The sequence below is a fragment of the Postia placenta genome (genome assembly GCF_002117355.1).
Source record: "Postia placenta MAD-698-R-SB12 unplaced genomic scaffold POSPLAscaffold_11, whole genome shotgun sequence".
NCBI classification, from domain to species: Eukaryota; Fungi; Basidiomycota; class Agaricomycetes; order Polyporales; family Adustoporiaceae; genus Rhodonia; species Rhodonia placenta.
The window spans coordinates 900,588-916,165 of NW_020169842.1; the positions used below are offsets into that span (position 1 = coordinate 900,588).

Sequence of the window (15,578 nt, forward strand, 5' to 3'; positions counted from 1 at the left end):
TGGACGCCGTCGACCAGAGGGTCCGCCGCGACATCCGCCGCGACGCCGACGCGTACACACCCGCCACCGCCGCCACCACCGTCAAGGAGGAGCCGGCCCCCCACCGCGGCATCCCAGGCGCCCCCGCCGCGGCTAGCCTCGAGGTAGCCACCACTGGCTACACCCTCATGGTCGCAGGCCGCCGCACGGGCAAGACCTCGTTCCTCAGGCTCCTCCTCGACACCAGCCTCGTGGCCCCCTCCGCCTCCGCAGACCAGCTCCTCTCCGTCGCCAAGTTCGTCCAGGGATGCGGCGCGCACACCTCACACGTCAGGACCGTGTCCCTCGACATTGATCTCGCCTCAGAGGCCGAGGATCCGCAGCACCTCAACCTCACACTCATTGACACGCCCTCCCTCGACTTCAAAGACGACGCGGCGTCCCAGCGCACAGTCTCCGAGATCCTGCGCCACGTTGACGCCCGGTTCGCGGAAAGCGTAGAAGACGTAGGTCGCCCTCTCCCCTCTGTCAAGAGTCTATTGTCCATGTGTCTCGCCCCACAGGAGCGCAAAGCCCTCACCGGGAACCACCATGTACACCTGTGAGTGCCCTAAACTGGATCTCCGAGATAGGCAGGGCACCATCTGATTCTAGCTCGCGACTTTTGGAACCCGGGCAGCTGCATCTACTTTCTGGACCCGGAACACATAGTCCCCCCGTCGGTGTCTGCCCCCCCTGTCCCCCTCGTATCGCGAACTCGCAACAACAGCTTATCCGTGCCCGAGGCCGAGCCTGTCTTTCTCGACCCGCCCGTAACTACAAACCCTATGCTGTGTAAACCCACACTGCCCGCCGCCGACATCGCGACCATTCGGCGCCTCTCCGCACGCGTCAATGTCCTGCCCGTCATTGCCCGCGCTGACATGTTGACGAATGATCGCCTTGCAGCCGTCAAGCTGGCCATTCGCAGGGACCTGGCAGAGGCGGGCATTGGCTTTGGTATATTCGACTTGGATACCTTCACTCAGTATCCACAGTTCACCCGGCGAGATGCTGTAGAACTAATGCCGTCGCGGCTGCATTCCGAGACACCCAACGGATATGCTAACCACATGGATGGTGCTTCCACCAAGACTACTCCCCCGCCATCGACACCCCTCTCATTGTTACGCCTTCCGTTTGCCTTGATTTCACCTGATATTTATGCGCACAGCGATGGCGTCTCTAGACCTACTCCATCTCGCCACGAGCTTATGTATCAGTACTCTCCTTTGCCACAAGGTCCTCACATCAAGACACAGCTATTATCTAAAATGGGCCCCGGCAAGTTCATTCGCAGCTATAGATGGGGTTCTCTCGATGTCATGGACGTTGGCCATTGCGATTTTGTATATCTACGCCAAGCCATTTTCCATCACATGCAGGTACAGTCGATAACTACTATGTCAGTCGACATGTTGGATTTCCGCTGACTTTGTCTTGAATGGCCCGTCGTTCGCATTAGACTTTGCAAAAGTACACAAGAGACTATCTCTTTCAAAAGTACAGGCAAGAAGTGCAGCCTCCACCAAAGTCCATGCCAACGCGTGGATCGCACTTGTCCGCCCCGCCACCCCGCCTTCTCCCACTCTCTCAAGGCACACGTCCTATCCTCGCCATAGACACTACACCCTCCCAATCGACTGCGAACCCCCCCGTGCTACAAGCCGTGTCGCGCCCAAACATCTCGTTGAATGGTGACACCGCACCGTCCTCGGTAATGTCTCCCCCGCAGCCTGTGGTGTCTGAATCCTCTCCCAGAACTGCGACGTCCTCGAGTCAGTCCCCTCTCCTTTTTCAACGTTTTCAACGATGTTGGGGGTTCGTTGTCACGCTGTGTCCGCTCTCGTCTGTGGTTCCCAGAGGGTATTCCGGGGTGCGACGCTGACAAGGAGTTTCGCACACAGGGTCGCAACGATCGCGGGCTAAGAAGATCACGGTCGCCTGCAACTTCTGTCGAGGTCAGTCGAGCTGCCTGTTTCCCAGCGCTCCCATGGCTGAAAGCGCTTCTAGCTCGCAAGCTCAAGTGTGATGGTGGCAGACCCGCGTGCAGCCAGTGCTTCAAGCGGTCGGCCCCGTGCGACTACCAGAGCGGCCACAAGCGCCGGGGCAACGGCAAAGCGCGGAGGCATTACGGCGGCAGTGACAGTGAGGGCGAGAGCGTGGATGAGCTCACGTTCGAAATGGAAAACCCCGCTGGGTCGCCGGAGGTGACCTCGCATAACTCGTCACGACGGAACTCCAACGTCAGCATGCTGCTGACCGAGTCGCTCCCTCCTCTCGGCAGCGTTGTCCCGGAGCGGCGGGGCTCGTCGTCGTCGACGGTGCTTCCGCCCATTGCGCAGGCAACGTCGAGTAGGACCTCGCTGCCTGAGGCGGCTGGCCCCGAGCTTCCGCCCATTACCACACTATCTGTGCCGCCCGCACCAGCCTCCCGTGAAGATCAGAGCCAGCTGTCTTCTCTGAAGCAGGAGAGCGGTCAGATGACGCAGCGCCGGCGTACAGCGTCCGCGTCTGGGAAAGGTCGGACCGCGGGCCATGGCTCCAAAATCGTCGCGTGTAACATCTGCAGAGGTGCGTACTTCTTGCGTTGCCAGGATGTCAGCGGGGCGGCTGACGAGATGACGGCGGGCAGCACGCAAGACGAGGTGCGACGGCGCGCACCCGGCATGTGGGAGCTGCGCGCGGCGTCAGCTGCCGTGTAACTACGTGAACGACCCTTCGACGTCGCGAAGTCGGAACAAGAGCGCAGCGACGACGCCGTCTGGCCCGTCAGGGTCGACGTCAGCGCGGTCGTCCCCCTCGACGCAAATGCAGTATGGCTCCGCCCAGGAGAACATGCCGCTGACGAACGGAGTTGCACGGCGTATCAGCGCCGTGGAGACTGGGCTTGCGGACGCGAACGGACACCCCAGTAAGAAAATGCGGATGGCCGCTGAGGCCGGCCGCTCCACAGTTGCTATCGGACAGACACCCTGAGGGGGCGTCTTCTGGCTCATGGGACCATTGTAGTAGATTTCCATCCCGCCGCGTTGGTTGGTGTATTAGCTCATGCTCATCTACGTTCGTTTGTGTTTGCTGTTTTCGCTTGGGTTCAGCCTGTCTGTCTGTCGTATGGGGAAATGTAACATAGTATATATTGCTGCCTACTAGCCGGTGCTCAAGCGCTCACTTCTCGGTTTCTGTCTGCGTTCGATAAGGGCGAGGCACGGATACGCCCTGCTGAACGGGTGTTCAGAGCTCTTTGTTACCTGTGGTCGCGCGTTGAGCGACGCCTTTGGCGGCAAACACTCTGTTTTCCTTCAAGTTGAGAGCAGGACTGCTACTTGCACGGCTGAGCTCCCGACAAGGCTCGTTTAACTGTTCTGCAAGTGCTGTTGGATCTATGCAGAGAATTGCGCGGTAGAATCTGCAGGAACTGGTCGCATGTCAAGACCCTTGCATTTTCGGCCTATTCCATGGCTGTGTGCGGGTGCGGCACGAAGACGAAAAGGGCGCAGCTAGCGCCAAAGACCCGTTCGACGTTCATTGCCTTTTATGGGTGCACCTCTGCCTCTTTTGGCACTGTCGATCGCCCTCGACGCCTCCTCGGTTCACAACGTCATTTGCATTCAGATTCTGTCATCTCGTCGTCGCCACGCCTCTTTCTCTTTTTTCACACATATATAAGAACGTCGTCTTCCTCTAATGCCCGGTTTCTCCTTCTCCGCTCTCCGCTTATCCTGCTGTGCTTCACAGAAGCAGCCTACGTCTTCGCCATATAGAACGACGGTCACGCTGAGCTATATGATACATAGATATGCGAACATTACATAGAGATGTATGTGCCCGACGTACGACCCTCGTCGACGACTCTCAGGCACCTGTTGGCGCTTTCTCATAAAGGCACTGGCGGCTAATCATTTGGTAAAGTCTAATTCGCGCGCGTCCATCATCTACGGTGGCCCGCTCTCGCCCTTTGTCTGTTCGTTTCTCTCCTGCGCTGGTCGTCCACACGGGCAGCCTCCCTCTCGTCTCCTCTCACGTTCCTTAACTCTGTCCGACCCTGACTGGCCCGTGTACACCTCGTGCTAACCTTAAAGCACACTTCTCGCCATGTTCAGCTTTCGCCGCAAGCCCCGCAAACCAGACTCCGGTGGCTCTCCTTTCATTCGCACCTCTCCTTCTCTACCCGAACTCCACACGCAAGGAATACCATGGCCCGAGAATCTGGTAGATCTGTCCTCGCTCCCGCAGAGTGATGCCCCGCAAGTTCGTCCACAAGGTGCGGCGAAAACTATCTTTCCCACACAAGGGGTCGGTCCCATCGCATTCCATAAACCCTGGTCGTCCCCAGAGAAACCTCCAGGTCGGATTATCTCAGAATTCTTCACCTCACGTCTTCCACCGCCATCCGCGTTCGAGACCCGCAAGCAGCCTGTCCATCTTCGAGCGAAGCTTAGCCAACGCAAAGCGCGCAGCCCGACGACGTTCAATGTTATGGTGCGTCGTCTCAGCGATTATCGCTCCACGTTTAATATCCTTCTTTCCCAGGTCGTCGGGGCGCAAGGCACTGGGAAGACCTCATTGTTGCGACTCCTCCTGGACACTGCAGATATATCTCCCACAGCCACGGCGGATCAAAAGGCTGCCGTTGAGCGTTTTCTACGTGGCGCTCCGAGGCGTACAGACTCGATCCAGTCCGCGTGCGTGGAGATCTGCGAGTCGAGATATGACCGCATACTCCTGTCCGTGATCGACACGCCTGGCCTTGACTTCCAGGAGAGCCACGAGCTCAGGCTGGAGCGGCAGGTTACCGCCATCGTGAAGTACTTGGATGCGCAGTTCACAGATACCCTGAATGAGGTACGTATTCATTCAGCATGCGCACTAGGCTAGACATTCTCTAGCGGTACTGCCACTGTCCATCCTCGAAGACTAGGCGGTCCTTGATGGCGTGTTGCAATCAGACATCCATGATCTATTGTGGATACTGATCCTTTTATATGAAATAGGAAACCAAGGTTGTGCGTCAAAACAAAGGGGATCAGCATGTTCATCTGTAAGGCTAATTCTTTGAGACATCACACGGCTTGAGTCGACCTCTTTTGCAGATGTATCTACATGATTGATCCTAAATCCATCATGAGCACCTCTCTCAGACGCGCGCGCTCTTCCCTTCCTGCAAAGACGCCATCCGCGATTGTCGTCAACCACTCTCCCGATCTCTCTTCCTTCTCCGACGACACCACGTCGGACGAAACGAACGAAGAAATTGCGGGAGAACTGACCATGTCCCCTGCCGACATACGCGTGATACGACGCCTGGGCAATCGCGCCAATGTCCTGCCCGTCATCGCGCGTGCGGATTCGCTGACGGACGAAACCCTCGCAGACGTGAAGCGCGTTGTGAGGCGCGATTTACACAATGCAGGGCTCGACTTTGGGGTCTTCGGACCGGCTGCGGACGATGGCAAGCGCACTGAGGAGGCGGACACGAACGGCAACGGCACTGAGTCCACAGTGGCGCCTGAGAACGCGGCCGAGAACGACACTGAAAGCGAGCCCCAGGTGGAGCGCCGCTCGCGATCGGTGATCAAGCTGCGCGCGCCTAAGGTCTCGGTCAGCCGCCGTTCGTCGCGCTCTCGTTCGCGCATGAGCCTGTCCGAGCTCGCGGCGGCAGAGCGCGCGGAGCTGGACACCATGGATGCGGAGAGCGTTGCGAACGTGCGCTTCTCGGCCGGCGTCGTCGCGAAGGCTGACCTCAGCGAGAGCCTCCCGTTCGCGCTTATTAGCCCCGAGCAGGTCAGGCGACGCCGCCCGCTCAAGCCGAGCATATCGATAGACAATACTAGGCAATCGTTCCACAGTGCGGCGCTCCCGTCGGAGGACGGACACGCGCCGTCGGTCGCAGACGCGGCGCACATGTCGCCAACCACTCCGCCCACCCCGTCTTCGCGCAGTTTCCCCTACCTCACGGGCCCGCCTGCTGATTTGCGCGGCGTGTTTGTGCGGAAGTTCCGGTGGGGTGCGGTGGACGTGCTCAACCCCGAGCACTGCGACTTCGCTGCCATGCGGACCGCGGTATTGTCGACGCATATGAAGGTCTGTGTCGTGCCCGCTCGCCTGACATGAGGCTCTAGCAGCTTACTGAAGTGGCGTTAATGCAGATGCTCAAAATCCGCACGAGAGAGGTGTTGTACGAGAAATTCAGGACGGAGAAGTTGCTCGCCAAGCGCGCAACTCGCAACATCGGGGAAACCGAAACGCGCAAACTGCTCGAAGGTGAGTTGGCAACTTGAATTCGCAAGGCTCCTGATAGCGTAACTGAACATTCGCATATTTTCTCGCAGACCTCGGGTTGTGATGATACCCGCTTTTCGCATATTTCCATGTTTCGGTCTTTATCTAACGTCGAAAAAAGTCGCACTGTTTCCAGCTGAGTTCCCCCTTGCTTTCTGTGCATCTAACATTATACCTCCTTATGTTGTACCTATCTGGCCTCCATGTTTCTGACTCGCATCTGGTATAATGTGACGCTGACTACGTTGTTGGGCTGAAGTTGCTTGCAATTTGATCACTGCTCTTGTATTTCCTGGGTTTCAATTTACGAACATAGAGCTTTAAATAGAGCTTTCGGGCATGGAAGGTGAGGGAGGCCGGCTAGCTAATATTCGTACATCCACATCGGCACGCGCTGTCAAGGTTTCTTCGCCGCCATCTCGTCGATTTGTTCTTTCGACAGACCCTCAAGGCGGACGAGCAAGTAGTCGACCTATGCAGTCACGGTCAGCGTCGGCAAAGAATGTGGAAGCGGATGTCCTACCTCGATTTCTTTCGTCAATGGGATGATGAAGTGTTCATACAACTCGACAACACCGTCGACGTCTATCTTCCGCTTAGACGCATCGTCGATGAGCGCGCCGTCGGGTGCGAAGTTCAAAGCGTATAATTCCGCCTTCTTGCGGAGACGCTGCAGCAGTTTGCGCTCGACCTCGGGCTTCGTGATCAACGCATCGAGCGCATGACGATTGGGGTCTAGAATATGTGGGATGAACGCGGCGGGATCGTCTCTGAACTTGGACTCAGAGACGAATTTGCCTGTGGTACGGCATGTTAAGCAGCCGAACGACAAGGGCGGTCAGTGGTGGAGGTGTACCATAATGCACGCGTTTGCTGATCGCTTGCAGCACCTCGAGATCGAGTGTGGCCGCGCTGCCGTAGTTGCCGTCGTCTTCGTACTCCTCGTCCCCGAGAATTCCATTGGCCCGTTTCGCCGTTGCAAGCGCTAGGGTGGCTTGTTGTGTGATGCGGGGGACGATGGAGCGAGTGTAGAAACTGAGGATGGACGGATTGACGTTGATCTTGTTGGGGTAGAGTATCTGAGGGAGCTTGAGAGGCCCGAGAATGGGTGCGGGGAGCTCGGCAGGATTTGTGAACGGATATTCATCCGGGCTGCGAAGCTGTCTGTCAGTGTCCTGCTCGCTGATGATGGGACCGGACAGTCCCACCTCGTGTATCTTCGCGCTTTGGCTGCGGGTGTCTGTCATGAGTATCTTTGGAGACGACCACCATCTAGACATATGTGGGCGCACCGTGGAACGTCTCTGTCTCTTTCAGAAACCATTCGAGCCAACTGCCGGTGAACCCTGTCTTGTCCCGCAGCTCCTCGAACTCGCCCCGACGGTAGATCTTGGGATTGTGGGCGAACTGGGCGCGCTCGATAAGCGAGAAGATGATGGTGTCCTCGAGACGCGTCAATATCGATCTGATCCTATCCAGGGACAGCGGATCCGAGGTGAGTATGAAGTTCTGCTGGGTCGTCGCCATGATAGTGGTGAGGAGAGGGGAGTCTGAGAGAGAACTGCGCCAGAGTTTGCAGACGGGTCCGCCTTCTATGCGTCGAGAGATTGGGTTCTCTCAGAGCTGCAGGTCGGACGCCCCACGGGTTCGCACAGCGCCCTCCGACGCGGTCGCATCGCTGTGCTTCTCGCGTTCGATAGCGCGGGTCCTCTGGCGGGGACGAGTCAGGGCGAGTGAACTCCGCTAGCCAGGGTGGGAGACATGACGCCAAGGTGCAGCCGTCCCAGCGTCAGACAGTGCGAACGGTCTTGTCCACTGCCCACGATGATCCGGACGCACACAAAGGTGCTCTCCCACTATCTCGACGTGCGGGATGCAGCCTAATCCCCCCTTCTACTTCTACGTCCTGGCCGATCGTGGTTGACCTCGAAAGCTCAGCGGTTTGAACGCGACGCGTTCAAGTCTACTTTAAGACTTGCTGCCTCTGATATTTCTTCGACTGGACCTTACTCGTAAAGTCTCACACACATGGTTGTATGTACCGCATGTCCGAGTCATTACCGTGTGTTTTGGAACGAGGAATGAGACAGTGACTTCACTCGCACGTCATTCCCGTAATGCTTCTGTAACGAATTTCTCCAGCGGACGTCGTATTCCAAGAGTCGTCATAAGTTACACGGGGCTTCTCGAGTCACAGCTTGATGAATCAAATCTTCCCCAACGGTACTGATCATCTATGATAGAATTACACCCACCTCGAGAACTCGCTTGCGGCTTAGCTGCACCCCCGCGAGCGGACCAGCGACAATGCCCATAGCGCCTACATCTTCATGATAGTGATTGGTTGGTCGGACGGTGTATATTTGACTGGACGCCGATAAAAGATCCCGAGGTGCTCCTTATATACATTGCAGTACACTCGAGTCGTCAAGAGCACAAACACGAGCATGATCTTGGTAGGACTGTCGAAATGGTATGGTGCATTGCTTTTCCCCTCTAGGTATATGCCATCTGGAGGGCAATGGGCCCGGGAAGCAAGACATTAGGTGTCCCGTCCCCCCACCCTTCGGCGCCGACATAGAATACAGACACCGATCCTGGCGATAACGCGGTCCTACTCTATAAGCCACATTCTCTATGGAACACGCACCACCTCCATCGTCCAGAAGTCAGTCACGAGCGGGACGCTCCTTTCCCACCAGCTGATGCATAGGCAGCAAGTTGGGGCAGAACGGCACCCTCGACGTTCTCCCGGAGCCCGCAGTGCGCTATCCGGATACCCGCTGATGCACGATTGCACTGGTGCAGGCTCCCCTCTACTGCGATGGAGTCACATACGAGGAGCTATATAAACCTTGCAGCCGGGACGCGTTTACACTCACCCGGTCTGACCGTCCACCATGGCCCCTCCTGCTGCAACTCTCCCCCAGCCCGCGGCTGCCGACGAGGCCATCTTCTTCTCCAAGCTATCGAAGACAAACGGCACGTCTAACGGCACGCATGTAGACAAGAACGAGTATGATGTTCTAGAGAACTACGAGGGCAAGTACCGCTTTGCGCCCATTGAGGAAGCGCAGGTCTCCAGGGCCATGATCAAGAGGTACAGTCATGTTCAGTCCCAGCAATGAGACCCTTGCTGAACGTACGTCGGACGGACAGGTACTTCAACACGATGTACGAACGCGCCGTCTCGGACGTCGTGATCATCGGTGCCGGAAGTGCTGGCCTATCCTGCGCTTATCACCTCGGGAAGTCTCGTCCTGATCTGAAGGTGACGATCATCGAAGCAGGTGTCGCGCCTGGTGAGCACTCGGCGCATGTTTCGGAGCCCTTGTTTGAGACTGACGCGCGTTCCAGGCGGAGGTGCTTGGCTCGGAGGCCAGCTCATGACACCCATGGTAGGCCTGCCCAAAGATATCAGTACTTTACTCACGCTGACACGCGCCCCAGGTCGTTCGCAAACCGGCCGACCGCTTCCTCACAGAGATCGGCGTCCCCTTCGAGGACGAGGGCCCCTTCGTCGTCGTAAAACACGCGGCGCTCTTCACCTCCACGGTCCTCTCGCGCGTGCTCGCGATGCCGAACGTCGTGCTCATGAACGCGACCGCGGTCGAGGATCTCATCGTCCGCGAGGACTTCGCCGGGCGCCAGCGCGTCGCGGGCGTCGTCACGAACTGGACGCTCGTCGCGCTAAACCACGACACGCAGTCGTGCATGGACCCGAACGTCATTACCGCACCGGTCATCATCACCGCGACGGGCCACGACGGACCCATGGGCGCCTTCTCCGCGAAGCGCCTCGTCAGCATGGGCCTGCTCAAGGAGCTGGGCAACATGCGCGGTCTGGACATGAACAGGGCAGAGCCTGCCATTGTGAACGGCACTCGGGAGGTGGCTCCTGGTCTGATCATGACGGGTTTGTCTTGTCCTCCCTAGATTATCCGCAATTTGATCTTTTGACGCCTTTCCGCCCAGGTATGGAGCTTTCGGAACACGATGGGTCGAACCGTATGGGCCCTACGTTTGGTGCCATGATGGCAAGTGGTGTCAAGGCTGCAACCGAAGCAATCCGTATCTTCGAGTCCGCTCGCATCGTCGATGGCAAGATTGTAGGTTAAGCAAAAAGTGTAGATCCAAAGCCGTCAAGAAATAGGCAATGTATCATCAGTGTACCGCTGTACTGCCAATGAAAACACGCATCTCCATTCTGAGCCTCCATGTGTTACTTTTCAATTGTCCCATAGGTGCAACGTACAGACAACAAGACACTATAAGTGGGGACACCAATGCGTTGTCTGTCAGAGCTATTCTATGTTGTTAGCGGGCCGTGCGTAACATCGAATATTCGGACCGCATCGAGCCCTGGGAGAGGACAGACCTAGAGGGAGAAAACACTAAGCACCGCAACATAAGATAACTGACCACATAGATGGAGCTAGATGGACACTTCAGATCAAGCATAGAAGGGCGGCAGTCGAGACCATACGAGGATGGGCAGAAACCACCGACCCAGACAGAGGGAGCAGTAAATTGTGTCAAACTGACAGGCGCCAGCGCACTCAAGAAATGCACCGACGCTGGAGCGACACCAGGTATCAAGAGCCACAGTCCGAATCGCAGTGTCATTGCTGCGGGAATGTCCTTCGTAGATTGCCCCCAAATGGGGACTGCACTTTACACCCTAACAGCCCTCGACGTGGTCGCCGTGGCCGCCTTCGCCTTGACGGGCGGGGCTGCTGCTGCCGTAGTGGCCATCTTCGCCGCGCGGAGCAGTGCGCTCTTGTTTGTGCGCGGCGCGATAGTGGGCGCCTGCACACTGAGGCGCGGCTTCGGCTTCGGCTTGGCAGAGTCCGCGGTGGCCGCAGGGTCTCCAGCGGAGGCAGTTGCGGTGACAATTCCTGCGGACGTGGAAGACCGCGATACGGAGGATGAGCGACGCGAAACCGGGGGGTGAGACGTGGCAGGTTGCGTGGACGCTGCAGAAGCGGGGCGTGAGAGGGGCACCCGACCCGAGGGCGCGTTGTTAGAGGTCCTGGAGGAGGAGCGGGATGGCGTCTGGGTCGACGGGCTCTTGACTGTGAAGCGGCCTTGAGCACAGAATAAGACTGAGGACAATGCAGCGCTTACAGCTAAACGAGGACGGCGGAGCGGCCTCCTTCATCTGGCGCAGGCTCGCGCTCCGGTTTGTGCGCGGCGGAACCGTGGGCGGCTTCGTGCTCGAAACGGGAATCGACTCGCGACGCTTGTGCCCCGGCACACCGTCAAATGTCGCCCTCTTGGCGGTGGTGTCATTCGCGCTCGCGACGGTGCCATTCGGCTTTCCGTTCGCCGCGGGCACGATGCTCTTCCGCGGCGACTCTGCCGACTTCTGCCCCATTCGCAACGACGCCGCGCGTGTCATGCGTGGCGCCACCACGGGCGGCGCAGTGCTGGCGACAGTGATGGTCTCGGAGCGCTTGTGCCCGGGCACGTTCGCGAACGTCTCCGCGAGACGCTCCTTGGTCGGGGGCGCACGCTCCGCTTTCTCAACGGGGAGGCCCGCTCGCAGAGCAGACGCACGCGACATGCGCGGGACGATTGTCGGTGTAGCGATCGTGGCAGGCACGGGGCGCGCCTTGAACAGCGCCTTGCCGTTCGGCGTCTTGTCCCCCGCGCGCGAAGGGCTCGTCACAGAAGAGCCGTTGCCGCTCCCACTGGACGTCGTCTTGCGCAGCGCAGACAGCACGGACGATGAGACAGAGCGTAGCGAGCCTGCAGGGAAGCTGTCTCCGACATCAGGGAGCTCAGTTGTGGGGAACGGTGGGGATGACGCGAAGATGGCGGAGATCTGGATTTCAGCGGTGGGCCCGTCGGGGGAGCCCATAACGGCATTCTGCATGGCGGAGATCCCGTAGAGCGCGCGTAAGGAGTTGGGGGTATACTTGCGCGCGACTACCGGGTCTACGTCGCCCATGAGGGTTGTCCATACCTCGACGGCACGCCGGCGCTCGAGGACATAAACCCACACGGGACCTCTGCACGGCCAGAGCGAGGAACATGTCAATGAGGATAAACAAGCACAATAGTGACCACTGACTCGGCGAAAGACTCAAACTCGTCTCCGAACAGCTCGAACATTGTGTCGGGATCGGTTTCAATGTCAAACTCCATCTGTCTCTCCTTGACGATCTACCGAGTATGAGACACCGTGGAAACCAACGTCAGCGATGACAGATGTTACGCTAGGCATGCAAGGAATGCACCGGACCTCGAAGCCTGCCTCCGAAATGCGCTGCTCGATGTCAAAGCGGTGATCCATGGCGTGGGCCTTGATGATGGCAACCGTGCGAGTGGGGGGCAAGCTGTAGGACGTCGAGCGGGACGGGGGAACCGGTGTAGAGGGTGCCTCGACCCCTTGGGGGGTTTCGAAATGAGTCTCAGACTCGGTAAGAGGCTCAGATAGCGGCACATCGTCGTGCGGGGGCGAAGCCAGAGGTGGACGTGCCGGAGAGTGCTCCGGCGACAGGGTGAAGTCCAGAGAGTCAGACATTTCGCAGGCAGGGTAGACAAGATGTCAATATGTGTATAGTTATGTGTGAAGGAACGGTGGACGGTCTGAGCTGAGCAGACTCGGAGATAAACAGTAATCAAACAGCACCGCAGCCAGCGACCAAGAATGGCCCCGAAAGAGAGAAAAGCAGGGCGATAGACAAAAACGAGAATGAAAGCGAGCTGAAGAGCCTCAGGCCGATGTTGAAGAGGGCGGGTCGGAGGGAGGAGGATTCAAGTTGGTGGGAGTCGCTGCAGCCCGCGTTCATCTTCTCCCAGCGCGGCAGACTGGACCCGGGACACCCCATCTCTCTGCCTCAACCCCCGCCTGATGTCCACCGCCAGATCCACCATCACAGCTTGCTATCAGAGAGAGGGGGGAGGACGCCGTAAGGAGTCAAAGGGTACAGCACAAGGAGGATGTGTCTGAACTTGCAGCCGAGGAGAAGCTCGCCGGGTCAGTGCGGAAATGATGTGCAAGAATGCAAGAATCCGACAAGAACGCAGTGCGCCAATTAGCCCGGAGCAGTGAGATGATTATATATGCACGAGCAATAATGGATACAATGTCGACTGCGTGTCGGTGTAAATTAGCCATGCCTCTATGTTCCACCCTGTGATGCCATGTTACGAGCTGCCCGCGCTCGCGCCCCTCGACCGCCACCACTTCCCGACCTTCTCGGCCGAGTAGCGCACGCTCTTGACGAGGCCTGCGCTCACTAGGCCCTTTGCGCTCTGTACCGTCGACGAATGCCGCACGAGGCTGTAGATCTCTGCAGCCGCGGTCAGCACAGCACAACCACGCACAACGCGATGTCACGTACCCCGATCGATGACTTGTGGGAGCTTCTCGTCTCCCGCGAGCTTCGTCCAGTATACACTCTCGTCCGCCTCTTTCGGGGGCATCCCGCCCGCATAGTGGGCCGTCACGCCCTTGAGCAGATTCGACGGCAGCTTGCGCAGGTGCGCCGCGCGCGCGTGCGCGCTCGTGTCCTGTTGGATCGTCTCCATGTGCGCGGGCCAGTGCACGCCTGGCAGCGCGACGACAAGTCTGTGGTACAATTCGTGGAATTGCGCTTGCTGCCGCGCGACGATGTTGTCCACCTTGCTGCGGTTCTCGCCGGGTAGCGCCATCCGCACGTCGCCTGTGTAGCTGAGCGCAGCGATTCGCGCAAACAGCTCGCGTTGCGTGAACGTCTCGGGCAGCGTCAGCAGCGCCGTGCGCACCGCTGATGTCAGGTTGACTTGCTGCGTAAGCCGCACGCGCGCATCGTCCTTGATGATGCGCACGGGCTTGTGCATACGCCCTGCAAGGTACAGCGTGCGCCAATTGAGCAGATCTGAGCACATGTTGTCCACGGTCGTTACACCGTATTTGATCGTCTGTTATGAAGCGTGTATAAGCGTCATTGCACAAAGCATGGTCCAAGAAGCCTTCCGTGGGAGAACATCAAGAAACGGGTTGATGGTGTATCATTCTCAACGTATCCTTTGAACAACAGTCCAACACTGTGACCTATGCGGATACATGCGGATGCCAATACTTCATCAGACAACCCGACATCATCTCCAAAATGTGATAGAACCCTCGGTATCTGCAACCCCTTCATGCCAGTTGTGTATAATGTATGTATTCACAATGTGAATAGCATGTTGTGTCGCCCACAAGACTGCTAAGGAGTTGTCGGAGAAATACATCCGACGCTCTAACCCCGATATAGGGTTTGCGATAGGGCACTGCGGGGTTAATGAAGTCGATGCACCCGCAGTACATCTAGTACAATGCTGCAAGGAATCCTTTGTAACGAATTCTTGAAGGAAACATGAGTTCGGAAAGTACAGTCAATCTCGACCGGCCCACCGGCCATTGAGAGTACCGGTACGGGGTAGTAGGACAAACCCGTCCGAAAGGGCAGCGGGAGAGTACGGATGGCCCAAGACACTGAGCAGCACCCACCGCTGCAACACGCCTGTGAGGCAGTAACAGCACATCTGCGCTTGGGTGGGAATGAGGTCGCACGACATAGAGGTCTTCCACGGAACGCTAGCGAGAGACTGAGCAAGGAGGACTTACGACGCCATCGACTGGGACATGCGTGTTGAACCATACGCCAGGGCTGATATCCTCCACGCGCGAGACAAAGCCAGAGCCAAGGACCCGCGCGTGCAGCGGGTAATGTCCCGGGAACTGGTTCATGTTGATCGAGTGCCAGTGCGCGGTGTGCGTGACGGCGAACATGAAGTCGAGCATCGGCTTCTCGTTCTGGCCGTAGCCGTCCTGCTCGAAGACGCCGCTGCCGTAGGCGAACGCATACCGGATGGGCGCATTGAACTGGGCGACGATGCTCTCGAGCAGCGCGCGCGTGGAATCGGCTACTGGGAGAAGCTGGTTGCGCCCAAACGACGGGGGCAGATGTGCGAGGGCCTGGCGGCGGGCAGGCCTGTGTGCGGGGCGGGGAGTAGGGCCGAGAAGTGATCTTGACGCAGGCTTAGGGTGCTTGGACGGGAGCGGGGGTGGGGGAAGCTGCGAGCCGGCGGAGACGGTCTCGGTGGAGAGCGAGCGAGCGACGAGGGTGAGGGGGCGGCGGACGCGGGCAGTGGTCGAAAGCATTATGATGGTGAAAGAAGACTAGGTGTGAGTGAAGACTGATGATGGGGAGAGCATGAGTTGGTGAACGTGGGCAATGGCGAGCACAGTGTCGGCGACCCTCGGCGGTCCAGCGCAAGTCACGGGCCTGCACCCACAAGCG

At 58.2% G+C, this 15,578-nt stretch overlaps 6 protein-coding genes across 6 annotated transcripts; 3 read left to right on the forward strand and 3 right to left on the reverse strand.

Moving 5' to 3' along the window:
• Positions 1–167: 167 nt before the first annotated feature.
• On the forward strand, positions 168–3,201 carry POSPLADRAFT_1066973 (hypothetical protein; the record flags this gene model as incomplete). The annotated part of the gene is made up of 8 exons (XM_024482128.1): positions 168–485; positions 543–580; positions 659–1,403; positions 1,484–1,687; positions 1,754–1,820; positions 1,914–1,979; positions 2,032–2,592; positions 2,654–3,201. 8 exons carry the CDS (start codon positions 168–170, stop codon positions 2,995–2,997), a joined length of 2,343 nt encoding a protein of 780 aa, XP_024336704.1. The 3' UTR covers positions 2,998–3,201.
• Positions 3,202–4,113: 912 nt separating this feature from the next.
• Positions 4,114–6,516, forward strand: POSPLADRAFT_1172164 (hypothetical protein; the record flags this gene model as incomplete). The annotated part of the gene is made up of 6 exons (XM_024488170.1): positions 4,114–4,500; positions 4,552–4,863; positions 5,013–5,059; positions 5,112–6,102; positions 6,168–6,282; positions 6,351–6,516. 6 exons carry the CDS (start codon positions 4,114–4,116, stop codon positions 6,362–6,364), a joined length of 1,866 nt encoding a protein of 621 aa, XP_024336705.1. The 3' UTR covers positions 6,365–6,516.
• Positions 6,517–6,697: 181 nt separating this feature from the next.
• POSPLADRAFT_1149083 (hypothetical protein) lies at positions 6,698–7,827 on the reverse strand (the record flags this gene model as incomplete). The annotated part of the gene is made up of 5 exons (XM_024486262.1): positions 6,698–6,772; positions 6,824–7,098; positions 7,157–7,452; positions 7,509–7,530; positions 7,593–7,827. The coding sequence occupies 5 exons, from the start codon at positions 7,825–7,827 to the stop codon at positions 6,698–6,700; spliced, it is 903 nt and encodes a 300-aa protein (XP_024336706.1).
• Positions 7,828–9,189: 1,362 nt separating this feature from the next.
• Positions 9,190–10,460, forward strand: POSPLADRAFT_1183613 (hypothetical protein). The gene is made up of 5 exons (XM_024489017.1): positions 9,190–9,400; positions 9,460–9,602; positions 9,658–9,698; positions 9,751–10,216; positions 10,276–10,460. Exons 1-5 carry the CDS (start codon positions 9,201–9,203, stop codon positions 10,416–10,418), a joined length of 993 nt encoding a protein of 330 aa, XP_024336707.1. The 5' UTR covers positions 9,190–9,200; the 3' UTR covers positions 10,419–10,460.
• A 514-nt stretch (positions 10,461–10,974) lies between these two features.
• On the reverse strand, positions 10,975–12,829 carry POSPLADRAFT_1149492 (hypothetical protein; the record flags this gene model as incomplete). The annotated part of the gene is made up of 4 exons (XM_024486311.1): positions 10,975–11,375; positions 11,428–12,314; positions 12,377–12,468; positions 12,548–12,829. The coding sequence occupies 4 exons, from the start codon at positions 12,827–12,829 to the stop codon at positions 10,975–10,977; spliced, it is 1,662 nt and encodes a 553-aa protein (XP_024336708.1).
• A 516-nt stretch (positions 12,830–13,345) lies between these two features.
• POSPLADRAFT_1183618 (hypothetical protein) lies at positions 13,346–15,470 on the reverse strand. Its single transcript, XM_024489018.1, has 3 exons — positions 14,903–15,470; positions 13,653–14,211; positions 13,346–13,601 (listed from the first exon to the last, which is right to left on the reverse strand). Exons 1-3 carry the CDS (start codon positions 15,437–15,439, stop codon positions 13,456–13,458), a joined length of 1,242 nt encoding a protein of 413 aa, XP_024336709.1. The 5' UTR covers positions 15,440–15,470; the 3' UTR covers positions 13,346–13,455.
• Positions 15,471–15,578: the final 108 nt, after the last annotated feature.